We start from the raw sequence: 22,570 nt of genomic DNA, 5'->3' as shown, positions 1-22,570 counted from the left end.
GTGACATCAGTGGGGCCTCCCCCAAATGGCAGGCATTCCCATGGGAACGCCTCCATTTGGGCTGCCACCCCCCGGCCCGCCTTCCAAACGGGGCGAGCTGTCACTCAACATCGACAGCTCGCCCCCTTTGGAAAGAGACCCGCTACGACCGGCGCTGTCGGTCGTAGCGGGTCTCACACATGCACACGAGGGAGCCGGCTCCCTCGTGCGCATGCGCACTGGCAAAACATCGAGGCGGCCGCCTCTGAATAAGGTCCCCAATCCTTCTGAATATGGTAGCTTTTAGTACTGCCATTGTCAAAAGATTCTCCCAAGTCCACCCGTGGGCTCTTGCCTCAACGAAGTCCCTAGCCCTAGAGTACCATCTTCTACCATTAAGCTCAGATGCACTTCTTTAAGTTCTTGAACAATCAGTCCAAAAGAAAAAATCTCAAGGAGTCATTAGTATGATGAATTACTGTACAACATGGATTCGGATTACGATCCTGAGCATGACAAAATACTGTACAGTTTTTGGTAGATCCCGTTAAGGATCCTTTTCAACTTAAGTCTTCTCCTTCTTTGAATGGTCCTCGATGATCCCGTAGGAAGAAGAAAAATCAATAAATTCTTTATGACCAACCTTTCTGTGACAAATTCATTTTTTTAATTCTATTTATCAGTTTCTACTGGTGTTTTGGAACTTCCTCGTATCTGGAGCTTTGGGAGATCACCTGGAAGATGTTTTGGAAGTTGTGTATCTTGATATTCAATCAGAATTTCTTCGAGTCAAGGATTCTTTTGTACTTTGGCGCACATGGTGGTGTTCGGAGTCCAACCTGAAAGGGGGGGTACTGCCAGGTTGCGGCCTAGGATTGGCCATTACTCACCTTTGCACCAGCTTCCCCTGATCTCCTGTGGGGTCAGACGTCAGCTGCACTGAAGGGTACATGCTGAGTATTCTACCTAGTGCCATGTGAACTGCCTTGGACTGCTCCGTGCCTGGTTTCTGGGGTTGCCTTCGTGGTTGCGGCCATGACTGTTTGCATCACCTGACGACTCCATACCCAATGGTAGCATGGTGATGGTCAGCTGTTGCTATCCACCAATGATCTGCTACTGCAGGGGATAAAGCCAGACTGCGGACCACAGGAAGTTGCCTGAGCAATGTTGTAGTTCACTTGTGTTACTGAAGATCTCGTTCCAGGTCCTTCCTTGTGTTTTCCCTGTACCTACCAGTGCCTACTCATTGTGCAGAAGTGCGTCCAGTTCATCTCGCCTGTCTGCGGATCCTTTGCCACCTCGTTGTGCAGAAGTGCGTCCAGTACATCTCGCCTGTCTGCGGATCCTTTGCCACCTCGTTGTGCAGGTGCGTCCAGTACATCTCGCCTGTCTGCGGATCCTTTGCCACCTCATTGTGCAGAAGTGTGCTCCCAACATCTCGCCTGTCTGCGAACCATTTGCCACTTCAGTGAGCAGAAATGCGTCCTCGACATTTCACCCATGTTCAGTGCAGTCCTCAGTTCTGCTGTCACTACAGCGCCAACCTCAGTAAAGCTGTTACCACAGCGTCCACTCTCAGTACTGCTGTCACTACAGCTTCCAGCCACAGTACGACTGTCAATACAGTGTCCAGCCACAGTACCACTGTCACTACAGTGTCCAGCCACAGTACCACTGTCACCACAGTGTTCAGCCTCATTTCTGCTGTTACTACAGCGTCCAACCTCTGTACCGCTGTCGCCACAGCATCCAGTCTCAGTAGCGCTGTAACTAAAAATCGAACAGAAAACAAAATCGAACCATAGTAAATGTACCCCTAGGACTCAAAAGAAATCTTGAAATTGTTGTTGAGCTTATGATGAATTGGCTTTTATATAACTGATTACTGTATTTGTAAGCTTTTTTGCATCAAGTGTAGAAATAAACAGGCTAAATTAGGGGGGGGGGGGGGGTTATCAATGATCAGTTACACAGTGCCACTATTTGATTTCTGTATGACATTTGTACTTCTCAGTATCTCTTCTCTATTATTTTAAATACAAGATTAGATGTATGTCCAGTCGTACATTATTTATTTTCCAAAGCTCTTCTAAAGTACCTCTCCAAACCATATAGGATTATTGTTGGTGAATAATTTAGTTTGAATAAATCCTGAACAGATCGGTCTGCTAGAAAAGAGATTTAAGGAACTTGAGAGTCGTATTAGGGAATATAGACCTACTGTAGGACCATTTAGAGTCCATCAAATTCCAGAGTAAGGAAAAGCAAAATTCATAGGGGGCAATTTAAATGATCACGATGCTGGTGATATGCCATGGGAATGCTGGTAATGGCAGCACATTGCCATAAGGGTGCAGAGTAAAATGAGTAATGATTCTCTCCCATAATTATACATTATGTGCGCAGATGCTGCATATCGCAGATATGTAAATTGTCCCCATAATTTTTAGTGGCTCTCAATATCTAACGACAGTCCCCAATTGACAAAACTGATCAACTATTACAATTCTTATTCTGTTCTTTTTATGTAATGTTTACTATATATTCTCTAGGCAAGGAAACATTTGAAAAACATCCATTTGTACAAAAAAGGTGCCATAAACCACACAGAAATCCTTTGTCCCTCTTCTATAGCCAAATTGACCTGAGGTTTTAAAATGCCACAGTTTAGAATTGTTATATTTTAAATAAGTTGTAGTCGTAGGAAAGACGTAGTACATTTTATTTTAGCTGTTTAGCCTCCACGTTGGTACTTCATAGGATGGTTGTGGCAGGTGCTATGGAGGGATATTGGATCTCATTCAGAGTCGGTCGTTGCGGCCGCACGGTCGTACGCAGCCGATGTTCGCTGAACTGCGCATGCGTAAAGTTTGCAATGCGCGTGCGCAAACTAGCTGTTACGATCAGAAATTTCTCTCTCCTTGAACACAGCCAGGTCGTTAGTTTGAGTGACAGAATGAACCGTTTCTGGGTGGTAACAGGGGAAGGTGCCTGAAAACGGGGGAGTGGAGATCCGAATGCAGGCGTGCCTAATTATGCAAACGGCGTTTAATGGGAGTGCATAATTAACAAAGTAGCGTCGTGGCACATGTGACATGGGAGGTTTGTACACTGACTTGATCGTAGTGCTTAAGAGAGTGTATGGTCAACCTTAAGCTCTACGACCAGCTCCGATGGTTCCCGATGGTCGCGATTAATCCTTATATCCCAGGAGATGACGTGTGTTATGATCGAGAAGGGGGCGTGATTTAGTCTTGCGACCGCTTCTTACTCTTGGTCGTGCAGCTAACGATTTCATCTTAGGACCGCAACTTGTGATCGCTTCATTTGCATATCCGGCCCCTTTCCCCTACGACCGTGCGGCCGCAACGACCGACTCTGAATGAGGTCCATAGTTCATATCCCAGCGGTCGGGATGCCGCCACTCAGAATGCCAGTGCCGGAATCCCGACACCAGTCAGAATCTCGGTGCCTGCATCCCGACGGTAAGTTTTCGGCTTAGGGAGAGGGTTAGGTTAGATTAGGGGTTGTTGTTAGTCTGTGAGGGGAAGTTTAGGCTGCAGGGTGGGAGGGATGGTTGGGTTTAGGGGTAAGATTAGTGTTAGTATTCTATGCAGGTGTCCGCCATGTAACCCAGTCGGGATGCTGGCATTGGGATTCTGACCACCGGGATCCTGAGCGCTGGCATTCTGTACCCAACCTGTTGGAAGCTATGCTTACTTTAGTGATTCTGCCTATGGCAGGCACAGAATGTACTAATATGACATTGTCACTGGTGACAGTGCAAATGTGTCTTTAGATGCATTTGCTGATACTGACATGCCCAAAACTGATAACCACCACCCCTACCTGTTACCATCCAGAAAGGCAGAAACACCCATCAATATTGCATGCAATTTCCACTTGAGTCTCTGTATCGTGGAACATGCACAGTGCGGCCCGGACATTTTTTTTTTCTGTCATACTTTATGTCACATGTCTTTCATGTTATTTCAATACTGTGATCCTTTTGTGTTCATTTTGTTGAAGGATCTGGTGGATCAGTAGGATAGCTGTCATGTCCTCTGATGGCAGAGATGATGTTGTGTCTAGTTCATATTATAGATGTACGCAGGGCCGGATTATCAATGGGCCGGGTGGAGCTGCAGCTCCAGGCCGCCCATCAAGATAGGCCCACAGCAGAATCAGCTGTGCTGCTGAAGCCATTTTTTTTTTTACTGCTGCACCAGCCTGCCTTGCCAGCGGCCGTCTGAAAATCCACCCACTGAGATCCTCCCACTCCCACCCTTGGCCGCCCGCTGTTCAAACACCAGCGACCAGACTCTCCAGAGGTGAGGTGCGGAGGAAGGCGTCACTAACTATCCCTCAGGGCTTCCTCCGCGCCGCGTGATTTCATGAGTGCTGCTGCCACCACTGCACCCCGCTAAGCAGGAACTTATTTCTGTGAAGGGGACGGGGCCAGCTGGGTTTCTGATACTGACTGTCCAGTATCAATCTTGCAGTGCAGCTGAGACGCTGACTGCTGATCAAGAATGTCCTGCTGATCACTGAGCCTCAGTCAGTGCTTCTGTAAGGTATGCAACCTCTGACAATTTTTTTTTTTAATCTAGTTTCATAAATGTGTGGATAATGTGATGTATATATGCAGTGTTTGTACATAGAAAGAGATACTGTTTGTGTGTGTATATATATATATATATATATATATAATGTATATATTCCAGTTTGACTGCCAAGCCAGCTCTGTCTCCCCTCTGCTCTGCCCCACCATCTTTCTGCTGGCCTCCTCCAGGACTCCTACTTCATTGTGACTCCATCCACCCCCCTCCCTGCCATGGCTCCATCCTAATCCCCCGTCTACCCCTTTGCAGCTCCTTCCCAACACCCCGGGCTCCCTCAGTTACTCCAGCAGCAGGCCCGATCCAAAGGCTGGGAATAGTTGGGGTTCGTGCATTGAGAACATGTGATAGCCTTACACAACTATTATGTATATATGCATAAATGAATATATATATATATATATATATGTATATTTTATACAGTCAGGTCCATAAATATTGGGACATTGACAGAATTTTGGCCTCTATTCACCACCACAATGGTTTTGAAATGAAACAAACAAGATGTGCTTTAACTGCAGACTTTCAGATTTAATTTGAGGGTAATTACATCCAAATCGGGTGAACGGTGTAGGAATTACAACAGTTTCAATATGTGCCTCCCACTTTTTAACTGGCCAAAAGTAATGGGACTATCATCTCAAAAGCTATTTCATGGACAGGTGTGGGCTATTCCCTCGTTATTTCATTATCAATTAAGCAGGTAAAAGGTTTGGAGATGATTCTAGGTGTGACATTTGCATTTGGAATCAGTTGCTGTCAACTCTCAATATGAGATCCAAAGAGCTGTCACTATCAGTGAAGCAAGCCATCATTAGGCTGAAAAATCAAAACAAACCCATCAGAGAGTTAGCAAAAACATTATGTGTGACCAAATCAACTGTTTGGAACATTCTTAAAAAGAAAGAATGCACCAGAGAGCTCAGCAACACCTAAAGACCTGGAAGACCAAGGAAAACAACTGTGGTGGATGACAAAAGAATTATTTCCCTGGTGAAGAAAAACCCCTTCACAACAGTTGGCCAAATTAAGAACACTCTCCAGGAGGTAGATATATATGTGTCAAAGTCAACAATCAAGAGAAGCCTTCACAAGAGTGAATATAGAGGGTTTACCACAAGATGCAAACCATTGGTGAGCCACAAAAACAGGAAGACCAGATTAGAGTTTTCCAAACAATATCTAAAAAAGCCATTACAGTTCTGGAACAACATCCTATGGACAGATGAGACAAAGATCAACTTGTACCAGAGTGATGGGAAGAGAAGAGAAGGAAAGGAACTGCTCATGATCCAAAACATACCATCTCATCAGTGAAGCATGGTGGTGGTAGTGTCATGGCGTGGGCATGTATGGCTGCCAATGGAACTGGTTCCCTTGTATTTATTGATGATGTGACTGCTGACAAAAGCAGCAGAATGAATTCTGAACTGTTATATGCTCATATTCAGTCAAATGCTTCAGAACTCATTGGACGGCGCTTCACAGTGCAGATGGACAATGACCCGAATCATACTGCAAAAGCAACCAAAGAGTTTTTTAAGGCTAAAAAGTGGAATGTTATGCAATGGCCAAGTCAATCCCCTGACCTGAATCCGATTGAGCATGCATTTCACTTGATGAAGACAAAACTGAAGGGAAAATGCCCCAAGAACAAGCAGGAACTGAAGACATTTGCAGTAGAGGCCTGGCAGAGCATCACCAGTGATGAAACCCAGCGTCTGGTGATGTCTATGCATTCCAGACTTCAGGCTGTAATTGCCTGCAAAGGATTTGCAACAAAGTATTAAAAAGTGAAAGTTAGATTTAGGATTGTTTAGTTTGTCCCATTACTTTTGGCCCCTTAAAAAGTGGGAGGCACATATAGAAACCGTTGTAATTCCTACACCGTTCACCTGATTTGAATGTAATTACCCTCAAATTAAATCTGAAAGTCTGCAGTTAAATCACATCTTGTTTGTTTCATTTCAAAGCCATTGTGGTGGTGAATAGAGGCCAAAATATGAAAATTCTGTCAATGTCCCAATATTTATGGACCTGACTGTATGCTTTATATGTGTGTGGGTTCACCATTACGTGCTATAGCCCATCTTTTACACTATAGGGGGTAGCAACTTTTTCAAAATGAGCAAGTTCCATAGTTAACGCTATAGCCAATAGATCTTGCTGTGTTAAGGTCCCCATACATCTGCAACAGATTGTCACGATGTAGCTATGGGATCGGAAACGCCATTCGGAAATGCTGACTGGTGTTCGTCCATGTTCCGCTATCCGTCGCAGGATCGGTGAAATTTCACATGTTAAATTTCACCGATCTGCCAATCACGATAATTTTTGGATTGTGATCAGCATATCTGTGAAATTCAAATATGTTGGATCTCAGCGATCCTGCGATGCCGGGTTACAGGATCGCTATATCTCGACGATCCGTCGCAGATGTATGGGGCCCTTGAGTTTCTGTGCTTTGGCACAAACACTGGCAGGTCTGTGAGCAGAGAGGATGGTGCTGTACTGGCAGGGTGAACCTCATTGACACAGAGCGGGGACAAACCTGTTGGACCATGCCTACCCCTGCCATATTCAGTCAGATTCTAGATTTCCTTTCTCTGTGAAGCTGCACAGATATGTCTGCTTTGTCCTACCCCTTTCTGCTCCTCGCTCGCGCCCCAGTTGTGAACGTTCTCAGGCGTTCTGCTAGTTTCATTGACGCTGGTTCAGAGAATTAGCATCAGCTGGCCCACTGCAGTATAAAGCGGCTTGAAGGACCAGGGGGGTGGTTCCATCCTGTCATGGACTTAAACTAAGTATGGGGAGTGTGGTACCCTCAGGGGCACATACTTGGACAAATTTTTACACTTTTATCGTCCACCACACCGTTTACCCTCACTCACTTCTGCCAGTGGCTGAGATGTGCGCCACATGCTGGCATTGCAGCTGATGCCCTACAAAACTGTTGTTCAACAACAGCTGTGAGTGGGTGGGGGTTCTAACTTGGATTGATATAGAAAATTCCCTGATAAAGTGGGTTTCATTGTGGCATAATGTGTATTAGCGGCACTACAATGTGGCATAATGTGTGTTGTGGGGGCACCACAATGTGGCACTGTGTATTGGCACATTACAATGTGGCATAATGTGTATCGGTGGGCACTATAATGTGCATCGGGGGCACTAGGATGTAAAATAATGTGACATAGTGTTTTCCGGGGGTACTAAAATGTGGTATAAGGCCTGATTCTGAGTCAGATGGAGAAGCGCATGCAGCAGCGTCTAGTGGTGGTCATCCACCTGCCACTTTATACAAATATCGCTACAAACTGTTTCCCTTGTCTACATTAGTGCTGCCGAATGCACTATCAAGCGCCCGTGCACACTGTAATACAGAGTGGTGCATCCATATATGCCACCATCAGTCGCACTACCCCTATGGCAGGTGCAGTTTCTCCGTCTGACCATGGCCTCCTGTGCCTGCGGCTGTGCATCTGTGTACACAGTCAATCTCACTGACACTCGCGTAACACGCCCATTACACAAACCATATTTGTGTGCATTTCTTTCCTCCTCCCAGTCACCATACAGGATCACCCATCACTTTTCCCTGATACTGTGGGTCTCGATCACAAAAGCACCATTTGTGTGCATACACACAGTGTGCTACATGCTCCGCAGGGGTGTTTAGAAATTTTGGAGCATGCGCAGATGATAAATATTGCTTAACTCCATTAGCATTGGCATTGTGCAAGGTTCTAAATCAGGTCCAGATTGTGTACTGGGGGTACTACTATTTTACATAATATGTGGGGTCACTACTAAAAACAACTGATGGTGATCACTGATCAGTGATACATTTTATACACTATTGTTTTGTTATTTTTCTCAAATTTTATACATTATGGGACCCTTGGACTCACATACTGTAATTGTTTTTGTCAGTGTGATCGCTGTATATATATATATATATATATATATATATATATAGATAGGTGTGTGTGTGGAAAAGAGATTGAGGTGGTTGACAGTAGGCAGTAGCTATGCCCTCCATGGTGCTAGCCCTGTGCAGACCACACACCCACAGCACTGGTCACCCCCGCTCTCTACATCAGTAGTCACACTCCCGCCATGCTGGTCTCACTTTCTGCGGCAGCACAAATAGCCCCGTCAGAAAGGTCAGCTCAGGCCCATATGGACCTTAATCTGGCACTGGATGTACGCAGACCCCCATGTTTTGGTTTTGGCAAAACCGACGCTTAAGTGTTTTGGTTTTTGGACCTGTTATTGTTCTTATAGTATTATCAATGTCAATTTTAACCAATGTTGATACCTGAAATCACAAGGAAAGGACTTACATGCAGTCATAAACATGCAAGATCCGGTTTTAGATCCAAGAGCCAAGACTCGGGTCTACTAGGAACCCCAAGTGTGATCCAAGTTGGGACTCGGAACCCCAAAGTTTGTGTGTGTTTGGCTGAAAACCGAATCGCTCTTCTCTAGTTCCTATACTATGTCTGACAGCGTTCGAAATACCTGTGTCAAATGTTCAGGGGTGAGGAACTTTTGGGGATTGCCTATTATTTGCTTTGTGCGGTTTGCAGAGTGTAGACTATGGATTGCACTCATCTCTGGGGTAGCTCTGTACGAATAGGTAGCTTTATGCATGGCAGCTACAGCATGAGGAGTTTGGGGGAGATGATTTCAGACTGTGTATGCTGGTGGTGGCAAGTTGCCTATAGGGTTTTTATTTGTAGTGCCTACTGTTTTGTTAAGTACTCCTTGCTTATGAGTAACCCATGATGTGTACTGCTTACTTATTTTGTGGGAGTTTGAAGGGCTTTTAATAATTTTCCATAATTTTTATCCTTCCGATGGGTTGCTCGTATCTAAGACCTAATGCCCATCCTTCCAGCTCTTCTCCCTCCTTGCTGTGTCTAGTGCATCTGCCTGATCTTTTTGAGATGCTATGTTGTTCATGCTGGGCATTTGTTGGGTGTTTTTACTGTAGTTGTGGATGTTGCTGTTTTGTTTTCTTTTTGGTTTTTCTGATGTTTGCATACTGTTTGCATGGTGCCCCATTCTACTATTTTTTGGACCGCCTATCCTTCTTAAGCACCGTGGTGGACATTTTTCTGGGATGCTGCAGACATGTGGTATACTAGAATGGCTTTCCTCCTTGTCTGTATGTGACTGCTGCTGAATGGGGTAATCCTGACTGGTTCTGATTTATTCAGGAGTGAGGGGTGGTTAATTCCTCTGGTTTTGGTTCCAGGTTGATCTTCCCTTGATGAGTCTCCATCGCCTCAGTTGGTTGTTGGTTGGAATTGGTTCCCCTGCATGTTGAAGGGAGTGCGTCACTTGATGCATGCTACTTCCTTTCAGTTTATTTTGCAGCATGGTGGTCGAGTGATTCGGTTTTAGTGTTTACATTTTGTATGAGTGCAGTTTTATTGACATGATGGGGCATGTCTGAGTGTAGATTACAGTTGTTTTTTCACATTTGTTTTGTGACTTTACATTTGGTTTTTGGTGGTGGGCTTATGTTACCTTGTGTTAGTAGATAAATATTATAGTCAGTGGGTAGATGTGCCCAGGAGGTGAATGCGCAGTATTGAAGAGGGTGAGGCTAGGTCACAAGCCAAGAGGAGCCTAGCAAGTGGGAGCTTGGCAAACTCTGCGTCTGATGTTCACCATGTAGTGCAGCTGATGGATGTTTGGTTTATGGCTATCCTTTTTCACATTTCTCTATTTCCAATTTATTTCAATAAATTGTGACTTTATCTTACTTTATATAGTGATATTAAATATTATTAATTAAGAATGTATGTTAATAAAATATTAACCAAAAAATGGCTTAAAATAATGCAAGGCCAATTTGGTCTGAAGTTTACAAATGCCATATTTTGGGGGTTTTATATTTGACATAAGTTGTTGTTATGGAGGAGAAGGGGTAACCTTTATTTTAGCTAGATAGCCTGGAGTCTGATCCAAAAGGGTGTTTGCGGAAGGTGTTACAGAGGCTATATTAGATGAAGGGGGTGTTTTGTTCTCCCTCATTGGTTCCTGGGGGCTGCAGATTTCACTGATTTGGTTTTGATTGGCTCATTGAGTTTTTGGTAGAGATGTACCTGTAATATGAACCCGCCCGAACTTCCGATATCCGAGTCAATCTGACTTGGGTCTTCTCGCCAGACTCAGATTCCACCTGGAGGCAAAAAGTTATATTCCCAGCATCGGATTCTCGCGAGTTTTGGATTCTATATAAGGAGCTGCGGACGGTATTCAGCTTCATTTCACTCTTAGGCACGCTGCTGTATGCTACACTGTACTCAGCGGTATTGGCTGTTCTGTGTCCTTACTCCAGGCTCATAAGTGGCTGTGCTCTGTCTGTATCATCAATATAAGGGTACGCTGCTGTATGCTGCACTGTACACTGCTGTAAATTGGCTGTGCTGTGTCCAGACTCACAAGTGGCAGTGCTTTGTATAGTCATTGTGCATATAGGTGCATGCTTCTGTATGCTGTGCTCTGCTGTAAATTGGCTGAGCTGTGTCCAGACTCCAGACTCATAACATGTGGCTGTGTTCTGTATAGTCAGTGTGTATGGGGGAACGCTTCTATATGCTGCGCTGTACTCTTCTGTAAATTGTTGTGTCCATCTAAAGTGTTGTGTCCATCTAAAGTGGCTGCTCACAAGCAGCTCTACATTGTGTATTGTCATTGCCAGTCGTGAAAAAAGTAAATAAAAATTAAAAAATAAATGAAAAATTTTTTAGAAAAGTTAAAAAAAATATATTATTTTAAGTTTGCACAACCTGTGTTCACTGAACCCTTGTGTGTTATTATTTATGTACATAATAAAATAAAACCCCTTTGAATTGCCGCAGTGAGAGCTGAGCTTCGAAGTGAAAAATTAAGATGTTATTTTATTATTGTACTGTTATTGTGTGTGTATATATATATATATATATATATATATATATATATATATAAATCACAGGGGCTCTGCACTCACCATAATAACTAATAATAAACATAATAAACAGTGGGGTTTTAGTTCATGAATTGATGAATGCATTTAAGCTTGCAGCCCATCGTCGCGGGACCCCACTTTACTGCAAGTCCCTACTCTATTGCTCAGAATTATAACATGGACATAGCCATCACATTAGTGTTAAACTCAGGGTATGCTATCAAGGTTTAAAGCTCCCAGCAACTTTGCTTTTAAACGTGAGACAGTTACCAAGCACACCTGTTGCAAAGGAAAAGGAAAACAGCTGACAAAAGTTAATTAAACTAGTTAAAAGGGGAGCATGAGAAAATGTGATCACAAAAATGATTAATTATAAAAATGTATCAAAATAAACAAAAAGCACTAATCCATGGCACTCACCATTCCTAGATTTGGGGTGCAACATGGTATGTGACCACATTGTTTAAATAGAAATCACAGGGGCTCTGCACTCACCATAATAACTAATTATAATAATAAACATAATATATATATATATAGATCTATTGTTTGTACTGTTTGGTGCGCTTTACCCTACTGCACTTTGTTCAAAGCCCTGTGACTTCACACAGTTTGTGTCAGGGTTCAGCCTAGGATCGGCCTCTCTCACCTCCTTGCCGGCTTCCCCTGACTTCCTTGCGGTCAGACGTCTGGTGCAGTGATGGATGTGGGGCTGAGTATGCTGCCTTAGGTGCTTTTTGCGAGCTTCCATGGTCGGCTGTGTGTGCTGGGGATCGGAGTTCCCATCATGGGCGCCGCCATGACAGTTCCTCTCATGTGACAGTACTCCTAACCTATGGTAGCATGATTTCAGTCAGCTGATGCTGTGCTCCAGTAATCTGCTACCCCTGGGTATAAATCCGCCTCCAGAACTCCAGGAAGTTGCTGTTCAACTTCTTCTCTGTTCCAGTGATACCAGCGTTGCTCTGTGCTAATCTTTCAGAGAGTTACTTCAGCCTGTTCACAGTTCTCCAGTTTCCAGTATTAGCTTCCACGCTATTCTTAGTCTGAGAGTAGTTCTCTCCCAGTATCCAGACTGTTTTGTTTTCTATGTCTGTGTGTCTTTGTATATGTGCTGCTAGTATTGCAGCTTCCTTGTGTCACTGAGGTGTCAGATTACCTGCTGGTATTAATTAGCTCACAGCCGGACCTCCCAGCACATATCTGTGTCAATCTGCCCTGTGTCTTGTCAGTGCAAATCTGCACTTGCATTTAGCACTCTCCTAGTGTATGCCTGACTTCTCTTTGTGTCTTGTCTCTGCCAATCATTTCCAGCATTCCCATATATTCCCTGAGTCCAATCTGCTCTTGTCTGTGCAATCTCCAGTATATGTCTGTGTTCTTTGCTCAGTGTCTTGTCTCTGGTAATCAGCTCCATTCATTTCTAGCATTCCCATATATCCCTGAGTCCACTCTGCTCTTGTCTGTGCAATCTCCAGTATATGTCTGTGTTCTTTGCTCAGTGTCTTGTCTCTAGTAATCAGCTCCAATCATTTCTAGCATTCCCATATATTCCCTGAGTCCACTCTGCTCTTGCCTTTGCAATCCCCAGAATATGTCTGTGTTTTTCTGCATACTTAACTGTTTCCAGTCCATGCCTGTGTTATAGCATTCAGTTCCATTTCCAGAGTTCATTCATTCCATTCACCTCCAGTGCTATTGCATTCTTTATAGTTTCCAGTCTTCTGCCATTCCCAGGTACCTGTCCAGAGGGCCGCGACCTGCTCAGTTGGTGCAGCTGAAAACCAAATCCCAATTGGAGGGGTCACTGGGGAAAACCACCAAGTGAGTTAGACTCCGCGCCTCTGGGCAGGTCTAGCCAAACCTGGGTTTGGCTGCAACTAGGAGACCTAGTCTAGTCACTCCCCTAGTCACCCGAACCCCTCGGCTCACCGTTAATTCTTACACTGGATCGTGACAGTTTGAACAGCCCAATATGCAAGCCGCCGGGTTCCAGGGTGATGCAGGGTTTCAGGATTTACTCTTTCGTGTGACTGCACAGGAGACAGCTTTGCAATCCGTCAGACAGCAGCTGCAAGAACTCTCTAGTCAAATGATGGTTATTCATTCAGTTCTAGCTGCTTTGTCTCCAGACACACCACAAGTTCCGCCAGTGACTTCTCCACAGTTTTGTTCTGAAGTTTCAATTACACCTACAGATGAAACATTTTCTGTGCAAGCTAGTGAACCTCTCAAGTGTCCTCTGGTTCCCCAATTTTCTGATATGCATGACCCTGAACCTTTCAAGAGTTTCTACTGGCTTCTAGAACAACTACAAAATCTCCGTCCCAAAATTTTTAAAGTTCTTCCCAAGCTTTCTAGTGCTACTCCTGACTTGACTAACAGCTTTTCCAAACAAACTAAAGTAAAGCATCAAAGTTTCCTGCGCCCTAAACTTACTGAGGTTGAACATCAGCGACGCCGGGAACTGCATCTCTGTTTATATTGCGGTTATGACGATCATTTTCTTAAGGACTGTACTCTGTGCCCACTGATAAGTGGTGACAAGTGTGTGACTTCCAATGTCTGCGCTTTCAGTGCTCCCCGTCATCCATCAGTGATTCCCGTTTTTTCAGTTACAGATAAGGAGGTGATGTCCATTGAACAAAAGAAAGTTCAAGTTTTCGATTGGGGCCCTGCTACAAGATGCTTCAGCCCTCGTCTAAGAAATATTCGGAGGATATTTCAACCTTCTAAACTCAGGGACACTACTCATTCCATTTCTATTGGTCACGGCCCGGATTCCATTTCCATCGGTCCCAGTCCGGATTCTGTTTTTCCCAATATGGGACTTCAGTCAGTAGCCCCAGGAGGGGTCTCAACTTCCTTACCCCAGCAGGGGGTCCCAAGTCTTGCACCCCAGCAGGGGGTCTCAAGTCTCGCACCCCAGCAGGGGGTCTCAAGTCTCGCACCCCAGCAGGGGGTCTCAAGTCTTGCACCCCAAGAGAGGGTCTCAAGTTCCATACCTCAAGAGGGGTTCTGAGCCACTCACCCCAGGAGGAAGTCTGCGTTCTAGCATCCCAAAAGGGGGTTTCATATTGCGTACCCCGAAAGGAAAAGCCAAGTCAGCTTCCCCAGAAGGGGGTTTTAGGTCCCATACTCCAACAGGGAGTGTCAAGTTCTGTACTCCAGGAGGGGGCCTTGAGTCTCTCACCCCAAAAGAAGGTTTTGAATCTTGTTTCCCAGGAAGGGGCCTCAAGTCAAGTACCTCAACAGGGATTTCCTGACTCTATACCCCAGGAGAGGGTTTCAAGTGTCGTACCCCAACGAGGGGCCTCTAATGCTATACTCCAAGAGGGGGTTCCTAGTGTTATGCCCCAAGAGGGAGCCTTAAATATTCTTCCCCAGAAAGGGATTTCAAGTATTCCAGCCCAGGATGGGGTTTCCAGTGTCATACCCCAGGAGGGGAATTCAAGTGTCTCACCCCAGGATGGGGTTCCCAGTGTTGTGCCCCAAGGGGGAATTTCAAGTGTTATTCTCCAAGATGGGACCTCAAGTGTCTCACCCCAGGATGGGGTTCTGAGTGTTATACCTCAAGATGGGATTCCCAGTGTTATACCCCAGGAGGGGAATTCAAGTGCCTCATCCCAAGATGGGGTTCCCAGTGTTATACCGCAGGAGGGGAATTCAAGTGTTTTACCCCAGGACGGGGTTCCCAGTGTAATGCCCCAAGATGGGGTTTGTGGTGTTATTCCCCTGGAGGGGACTTCAAGTGTCTCACCCCAGGATGGGATTCCTAGTGCCATCCCCCCGGGGGGGATTTCTAGTATTACATTTCTGAAGAAGAGTTCAAGTGTCTTGCCCCAGGAGGGGGCCTTCGAGTTTCACGCCCCAGGAGGGGGCTTTCGTTTTGAGTTTCACGCCTCAAGGGGAGGCCTTCGTTTCAAGTCTTACGCCCCAAGAGAGGGTCTTCATTTCAAGTGTTATTCCTCAGAAAGGGATTTCAAGTATCCTACCCCAGGAGGGGATTTCAAGTGTCTTACCCCAGGATGGGGTTCCCAGTGTTATACCCTGGGAGGGAATTTCAAGTGTTACGTCCCAAGAGAAAATCCTTGTTTCAAGTTCTTTACCCCAGGAGGGGGTTTCAAGCCTCTTACCCCAAGAGAGGGTTCCTAGTGTCTTTCCCCAGGACGGGACTTCAAGTGTCTAACCTCAGGATGGGGTTTCCAGTGTTATTCCCCAAAAGAGACTTCCAAGTGTTTTACCCCAAAAGGGGGTTTCAAGTATTATACTCCAAGATAGGATTCCTAGTGCCATTCCCCATGGGGGGATTTCGAGTATTACATTTCCGAAGCAGAGTGCAAGTGTCTTACCCCAGGAGGGGGTCTCAAGTCTTGTACCCCAAGAACAAGGGTTTACAAGTGTTACTCCCAAAGATGGGGGTTGTAGTGTCATACCTCAGCAGGAGGCTACCAGTGTTACTCTTCAGGAGGGAGTCCCAAGTCTAACATCCCAAGAAGGAGTTTCAAAATCCGTATCCCAGGGAAAGATCTTAAATTTCTTGCACCAAGAAAGGATCTCCGGTTCTTTACTCAAGGAAGAGTCTTCTGGTGTTGTGTCAAAGTCAAACGTTTTAGTGCCCCATCAGTTAAGAGGTTCACAAAATGACGCTACCACTATATCTATAGGTATCCCTCAGGATCCATCTGATGTTTCTATGCCCATTCTTTTTGATGGAGATATAACGCAGTATTATGCTTTGGTGGATCATTTCATCGCTATTATGAAATCCTCTCCATGGTCTGAAATCAAGCCTACTAATGTAGTAAAATTTATAATTTCATCTTTCCGAGGTAAAGCTTGGGACTGGGTTGAGCCTATTTATGATTCAAAGGATCCGATGCTGTCAGATTTAGTAGCCTTTACTGCGGCAGTCATTAAAGAATTTGGTCCAACTTATCCTTACAGTTCTCTCGAGGATACTCATCTCAACAAAGTCTCAAGTTCTGGGGTACCACCCTCTGCTATTAAGCTCAGATGCATTTCTTTGAGTCCTTCTCAAAAAGATCCAGTACAAAAACAACCTGTCCAGAAGGATAAGACTCAAGGAAGCATAAGGATGATGAATTATAACACAGATTCTGACTATGATCCTGAGTACGATGAAAAAACAATTTCGGTAGTTCCCATGAAAGACACTTTGCAACTTAAGACTTCTTCTTCTTCAAGTGGTTCGAAAAAGTCTCGGAAAAAGAAGAAGAATCGATGACTTCCTGGTGACCAACCTTTCTTGGACCAAGTTGACTATTTCTTCCAATTATTAGTCTCAGAATCCATCTGGTATTGGGAACCTTGTTCTTCTAAATTTTCCAGTTCTTATTGTATCTTCAATCAAGATTTTCGAGTTTCCTGTGTTTTTCAAATATATTTTTTGTGTCTTTCTGAGGAGTTCCAGTTGAGCCTTTATGGGTGTTCGGTGCCCACCCTAAAAGGGGGGGGGTACTGTCAGGGTTCAGCCTAGGATCGGCCTCTCTCACCTCCTTGCCAGCTTCCCCTGACTTCCTTGCGGTCAGACGTCTGGTGCAGTGATGGATGTGGGGCTGAGTATTCTGCCTTAGGTTCTTTTTGCGAGCTTCCATGGTCGGCTGTGTGTGCTGGGGATCCCATCATGGGCGCCGCCATGACAGTTCCTCTCATGTGACAGTACTCCTAACCTATGGTAGCATGATTTCAGTCAGCTGATGCTGTGCTCCAGTAATCTGCTACCCCTGGGTATAAATCCGCCTCCAGAACTCCAGGAAGTTGCTGTTCAACTTCTTCTCTGTACCAGTGATACCAGCATTGCTCTGTGCTAATCTTTCAGAGAGTTACTTCAGCCTGTTCACAGTTCTCCAGTTTTCAGTATTAGCTTCCAAGCTATTCTTAGTCTGAGAGTAGTTCTCTCCCAGTATCCAGACTGTTTTGTTTTCTATGTCTGTGTGTCTTTGTATATGTGCTGCTAGTATTGCAGCTTCCTTGTGTCACTGAGGTGTCAGATTACCTGCTGGTATTAATTAGCCCACAGCTGGACCTCCCAGCACATATCTGTGTCAATCTGCCCTGTGTCTTGTCAGTGCAAATCTGCACTTGCATTTAGCACTCTCCTAGTGTATGCCTGACTTCTCTTTGTGTCTTGTCTCTGCCAATCATTTCCAGCATTCCCATATATTCCCTGAGTCCACTCTGCTCTTGTCTGTGCAATCTCCAGTATATGTCTGTGTTCTTTGCTCAGTGTCTTGTCTCTGGTAATCAGCTCCAATCATTTCTAGCATTCCCATATATTCCCTGAGTCCACTCTGCTCTTGTCTGTGCAATCTCCAGTATATGTCTGTGTTCTTTGCTCAGTGTCTTGTCTCTGGTAATCAGCTCCAATCATTTCTAGCATTCCCATATATTCCCTGAGTCCACTCTGCTCTTGCCTTTGCAATCCCCAGTATATGTCTGTGTTTTTCTGCATACTTAACTGTTTCCAGTCCATGCCTGTGTTATAGCATTCAGGTCCATTTCCAGAGTTCATTCATTCCATTCACCTCCAGTGCTATTGCATTCTTTATAGTTTCTGGTCTTCTGCCGTTCCCAGGTACCTGTCCAGAGGGCCGCGACCTGCTCAGTTGGTGCAGCTGAAAACCAAATCCCAATTGGAGGGGTCACTGGAGAAAACCACCAAGTGAGTTAGACTCCGCGCCTCTGGGCAGGTCTAGCCAAACCTGGGTTTGGCCGCAACTAGAAGACCTAGTCTAGTCACTCCCCTAGTCACCCGAACCCCTCGGCTCACTGTCCTCCACAGAGGAATTCTTGCACTGGATCTTGACAGTTTGAACCGAGCTGCAAGTTCAAAAAATAATGTTTTGAGGTGGTAAAAATTGACTGGAAATGAGTGTAAATGAATGTTATTGAGGTTAATAATACTCTAGGATTACAAAAGGCTCAAAGTATGTGTTTTTAGCTTTTTGTTGTTAACTTGTTATTAATTTTTGGAAAAAAAATACAAAATCAAAACCAGTCACGAGTTAGAACCAAAACCAGCAAAAGTGGTCCGGGGCACATTGGGCTTTGTTTGCCATTGGTTTCTATTGTATTTTGGTTTTCCCTGGGCAGTAAAAGCATTTTTGTCAGCAGATGCATGTGTGCAGTGTTTAAGAGGGCTGTAACTAGGGTGATGGCACAGGTGCTGATTGGGCCTGCCAATTTTTTGTTTATAATCACTTGTAGCCAGCGGTGTATTAAGCGAGGAGTGGGCCGTGTGCCTTCCTCGTCCAGGGACCCCTCCTCTCTCCTTGGTGGCCGGCAGCAGACTGACGCATCTGACCGGCAACCACAGTATCAGTAGCCTCTGGGCACTAGTCGGGACTCAAAATCTAACACCTCTCACATGGCAGTCAGACACCTTACACATGGAGCTATGTGCTCCACAATTTCTAACGGTAGCCCTGAACACAGCCACCGATTCCCGACCCAGGTGCTACCACTACAACTCGAGTTCCTTTGCCAGTGAATTCAGCTGTCAGCATAGTGTACATACATGGATCTTCCTGCCGCTGATATTTGCTTCATATATACTACAAGTAGCACTCTTTCTATACCTTCAGTCGGTGATCTTCGCTGCCGGCTCCAGGCTTGTGCATGGCTGTTTTGATAGACAAATCCTGCTGCAGGTGCAGCTTCACCTGCGCTCCCCTACATCTAAAGCTGGTGAATTATACTTCATATGTATTGTGTACTATCACTGCAGCCATTAGATTCACACTGTATTTGGCATTAATATCTGGATAACAGTGGTACAACAGCGAATCATGTCACCAGGCCCCCCCACTGCAGAGGTCTCTCTATTTACTCTGGGGGAGGGGGTCGGGGGGGACGGCAGCCGCCAGGAGGCTTGCCTGCCTTTCCGGGGGGCCGGGAGTGGGACCCGATATTCGGGAGACTCCAGACCAAATTGGGAGGGTAGGCAAGTCTGGTCTACATTTACGGCTCTGAGCTTATGGCTATGTTACAACCTAAATTGCCGATTGGGAGAAATACTGACACAACTAATGCTGCAACATGTGTCCGGTGTTCACTGTGTAGAGTGCAGCCCTTTTCATGTTTCCAAATTTCCAATTTATTTCAATAATCAGATAAGCATCATCATCAGTGGATACATGTGGCGGAGGAAGTGGTTGCAAAGTACTGACGAGAGTAAGGCTAGGAGGGAGATTTACTAAGTATCGTGTAGGGATGCGATCCATTATTACACCTCATTGCCAGAACGTTTTGCGCCGCAAAATGCACATTTTCAGAGAATCATGTTTGCTTTCATTTTGTCATTCAATGATGTAACTATTCATGTTATTGCATATGCAAGATCAGTCATATCCGTTGTGTTTCACAAATGAAGTCGCAAATCTGGGATACAAGGTAACTCGCGCCACCAAAAGTCACATGTGAAATCGGAGCAAATCTGTGAAATATGCAAACATACAGATGTGTCCACAGACATCTTACTTGTTAAACAGCCCTTCTAGTTGCACCATGCTGTGGTGTTACTCGGTAGTGCTGAGCGTCTTTTTGTGTGACTTTTTACCTTTTTTCAGCTTCTGCTGATTAAAATGATATGCAGCATGCCTATATTCTGTGCATGACTGTGGCTGTATCTGCATGCTAAATGCTACGTTACAGTGTCAGCGGCTGTGACGCTAGCATTTTGCATGCAGAAACACCTGTACTTTGCTTCTTATTGCTATATGCTACTGGGGTAAAACTGTCTCCTCATCACTTGTTATCTGTTTATCACAGGATTACCCACTGGTGTTTTGCCTACAGTACATGTATTTGCATCACTGCTTTCCAGGTTGACCATTTTTGAACTTTTGATCTGGTCTACCTTTTGTACCTGTCAACCTTCACCCATGTCAACCTTTGCTGTGTCAACCTTTTGTCCCTGTCGACGTATTGCATGTCTAACATCTGTTGTCTATCTAATTCCTGTCTATCTTTTATACCAAACCCTTATTTGCAGAGTTGCAGCTGTGGTGAAATGCAAATGCTAGTTTCAGCATTCTCCCTGTGTACTAGCATGTGCCGTACTGTGAAAGCATTGAGCCGCTCACTATTAAAGCCAGTGTACACTGCAAATCTGCCGGTGGTTAAAAACACTGCACCATTGGCAGGCAATCTCGTCCACCATCAACACTTGCACCAGCCTCTGGCTGGCATATTGTCTCCTTCTCAATTCCGGCTAAACATGGCTCTGTGGTTGCGGCTCTGTGTTTGGGAACGCAGCCACGTTTGCTGGCACTCCCATAAGATGCCCAGGAGATGGTCTTTTTTTGCGCTCACTACAGGCCACCTTCCAGACACCGCTCATGGTTTTGCCTCCTCGGTTCTAATGCCAGCGCCTCCGTACACAATAGCGGACTCCACATACTGTACACTCTGAGGAACGCATGCACCATTGGGGATTTCAGGACTTTTCGTGCATGTGCAGCAGCAAATAATCGCTCAATTGTGCAAGCATTGGCACTGTGTCCGCCTCTGAATTAGGCCCAAAAGGTCTATCATCTGGCTATGGAACTTAAAACAAACTGAAGGTCCCAAATTAACTTTTGGGCTTCTTCAACCCAAAATGCACATTTTTTAAAAGTGATTATAGAATGACGTACTGTACCTTTATTGTGCAGTTGTAGCACCACACCTTACAACTTTTTTTTTCTTTTCAATCATAAGTAATGTTTATTACAATGAATATTCTGTGAGGAATATATATTAAAAGTTGAGGTACTGACAACATATTAATGAAATAGATAATTATCACACTAAATTTTCTTTTCCCTTTTATTTTTATAGGTTCTATATGTGTCGTTTCATTTTTGATTGCACTTATATTTGTGCTGAACTCTGGAAATTATTGGCTTGCTTTATTTGATGGTTTTGCTGGGTCCATACCTTTGCTAATAATAGCATTTTGTGAAATGTTTTCAGTGGTTTACATATATGGAATAGACAGGTAAGTTTATATTTGTTTGTAAACAAAAGAACCTTAATATATAACTTCATTCGGTTAATATACATCTGCAACTGTTATTAAAGATTCATATTGAATTAGTGTTATATTTCTTTATGAATTATTTGAAATATGAAGTAAAAAATAATAGTATGCTTGCTAATTTAGCCTTCTCTATAAAAGTGTTACCATCAGTGTATAAATGCGTTTTTGACCAATGCCTTTTTAATGAATGTGGACAGTGGGTCACCTAGTTCTGAATAATACCAATTTAGAAATACATTGGGCTTTTTGATAGAAAGGTTGATGAAATATAACTAGCAAAGCAAGTACTATTTTCTTTCTTCTGATCCTTCAGAGCAAATAGGTACAGTTATGTCAATAAACACCTTAGATGAGATACTGTAAGAGAGGTTACATTTTAAAATGCAAATGGACTATGAATATATTGACCATTTTGGTGCAACGTTAAGAAAAAGAAGATTGCAGGCAACCAGGTAAATCAAATGCTGACAGCATAAAACAGGAAGAAGTGAATGTACATCCGATTGGATAGAAGCTGCTGTCATTTTAGCAGGCTGTATTATTCACTCCATTAATCAACTGTGATCAAATGGGGATCGGTATGATTTACCGCCGGCTGCATGGTTCAAATTCCAACAGCGGCAGCCCAACATGGGTGAAAATCCTGAACGGTGATTAAGGTAAGTAACCCTAATCTTTTCCCCCCCCCTAACCCTAATCCTCCCGTAGGGGTGCCTAACCCTAACATCCCTCCCAAGTGCCTAACCCTAACCCACCTCTAAGTGCCTAAGCCTAACCCCCCCTTCCCCGCTTCCTAAACCTAAGTCTCCCGGGGGGGTGCCTAAGCCTAACCTTCCCCCTGGGGGTGCCTAACCCTAACCCCCCCTTCCCCTAGCCTAAACCTAACCCTCCCAGAGGGGTGCCTAACCCTAAGTACCCCCAGGGAGCCCCTAACCTAACCCCCCCCCCCCCCCCCCCGTG

The 22,570-nt window shown here is 44.7% G+C and overlaps 1 protein-coding gene across 2 annotated transcripts in view; it reads left to right on the top strand.

The window, feature by feature from the left end:
- The window catches only part of SLC6A19 (solute carrier family 6 member 19), a 152,966-nt gene that overhangs the window by 123,758 nt on the left and 6,638 nt on the right, over positions 1 to 22,570 (top strand). For both annotated transcript variants that reach the window (XM_088445644.1, XM_088445645.1), the window contains one exon: positions 21,409 to 21,568. In XM_088445644.1, the coding sequence (XP_088301770.1) occupies positions 21,409 to 21,568 (160 nt within the window). The remainder of the gene's footprint in view (positions 1 to 21,408; positions 21,569 to 22,570) is intronic.

This window comes from Taudactylus pleione, unplaced genomic scaffold (assembly GCF_031769625.1).
Source record: "Taudactylus pleione unplaced genomic scaffold, aTauple2 ptg000386l, whole genome shotgun sequence".
Classification (NCBI taxonomy): Eukaryota; Metazoa; Chordata; class Amphibia; order Anura; family Myobatrachidae; genus Taudactylus; species Taudactylus pleione.
Note: the sequence above shows the minus strand (reverse complement) of the source record. Positions and strands in the feature narration are given on the sequence as shown.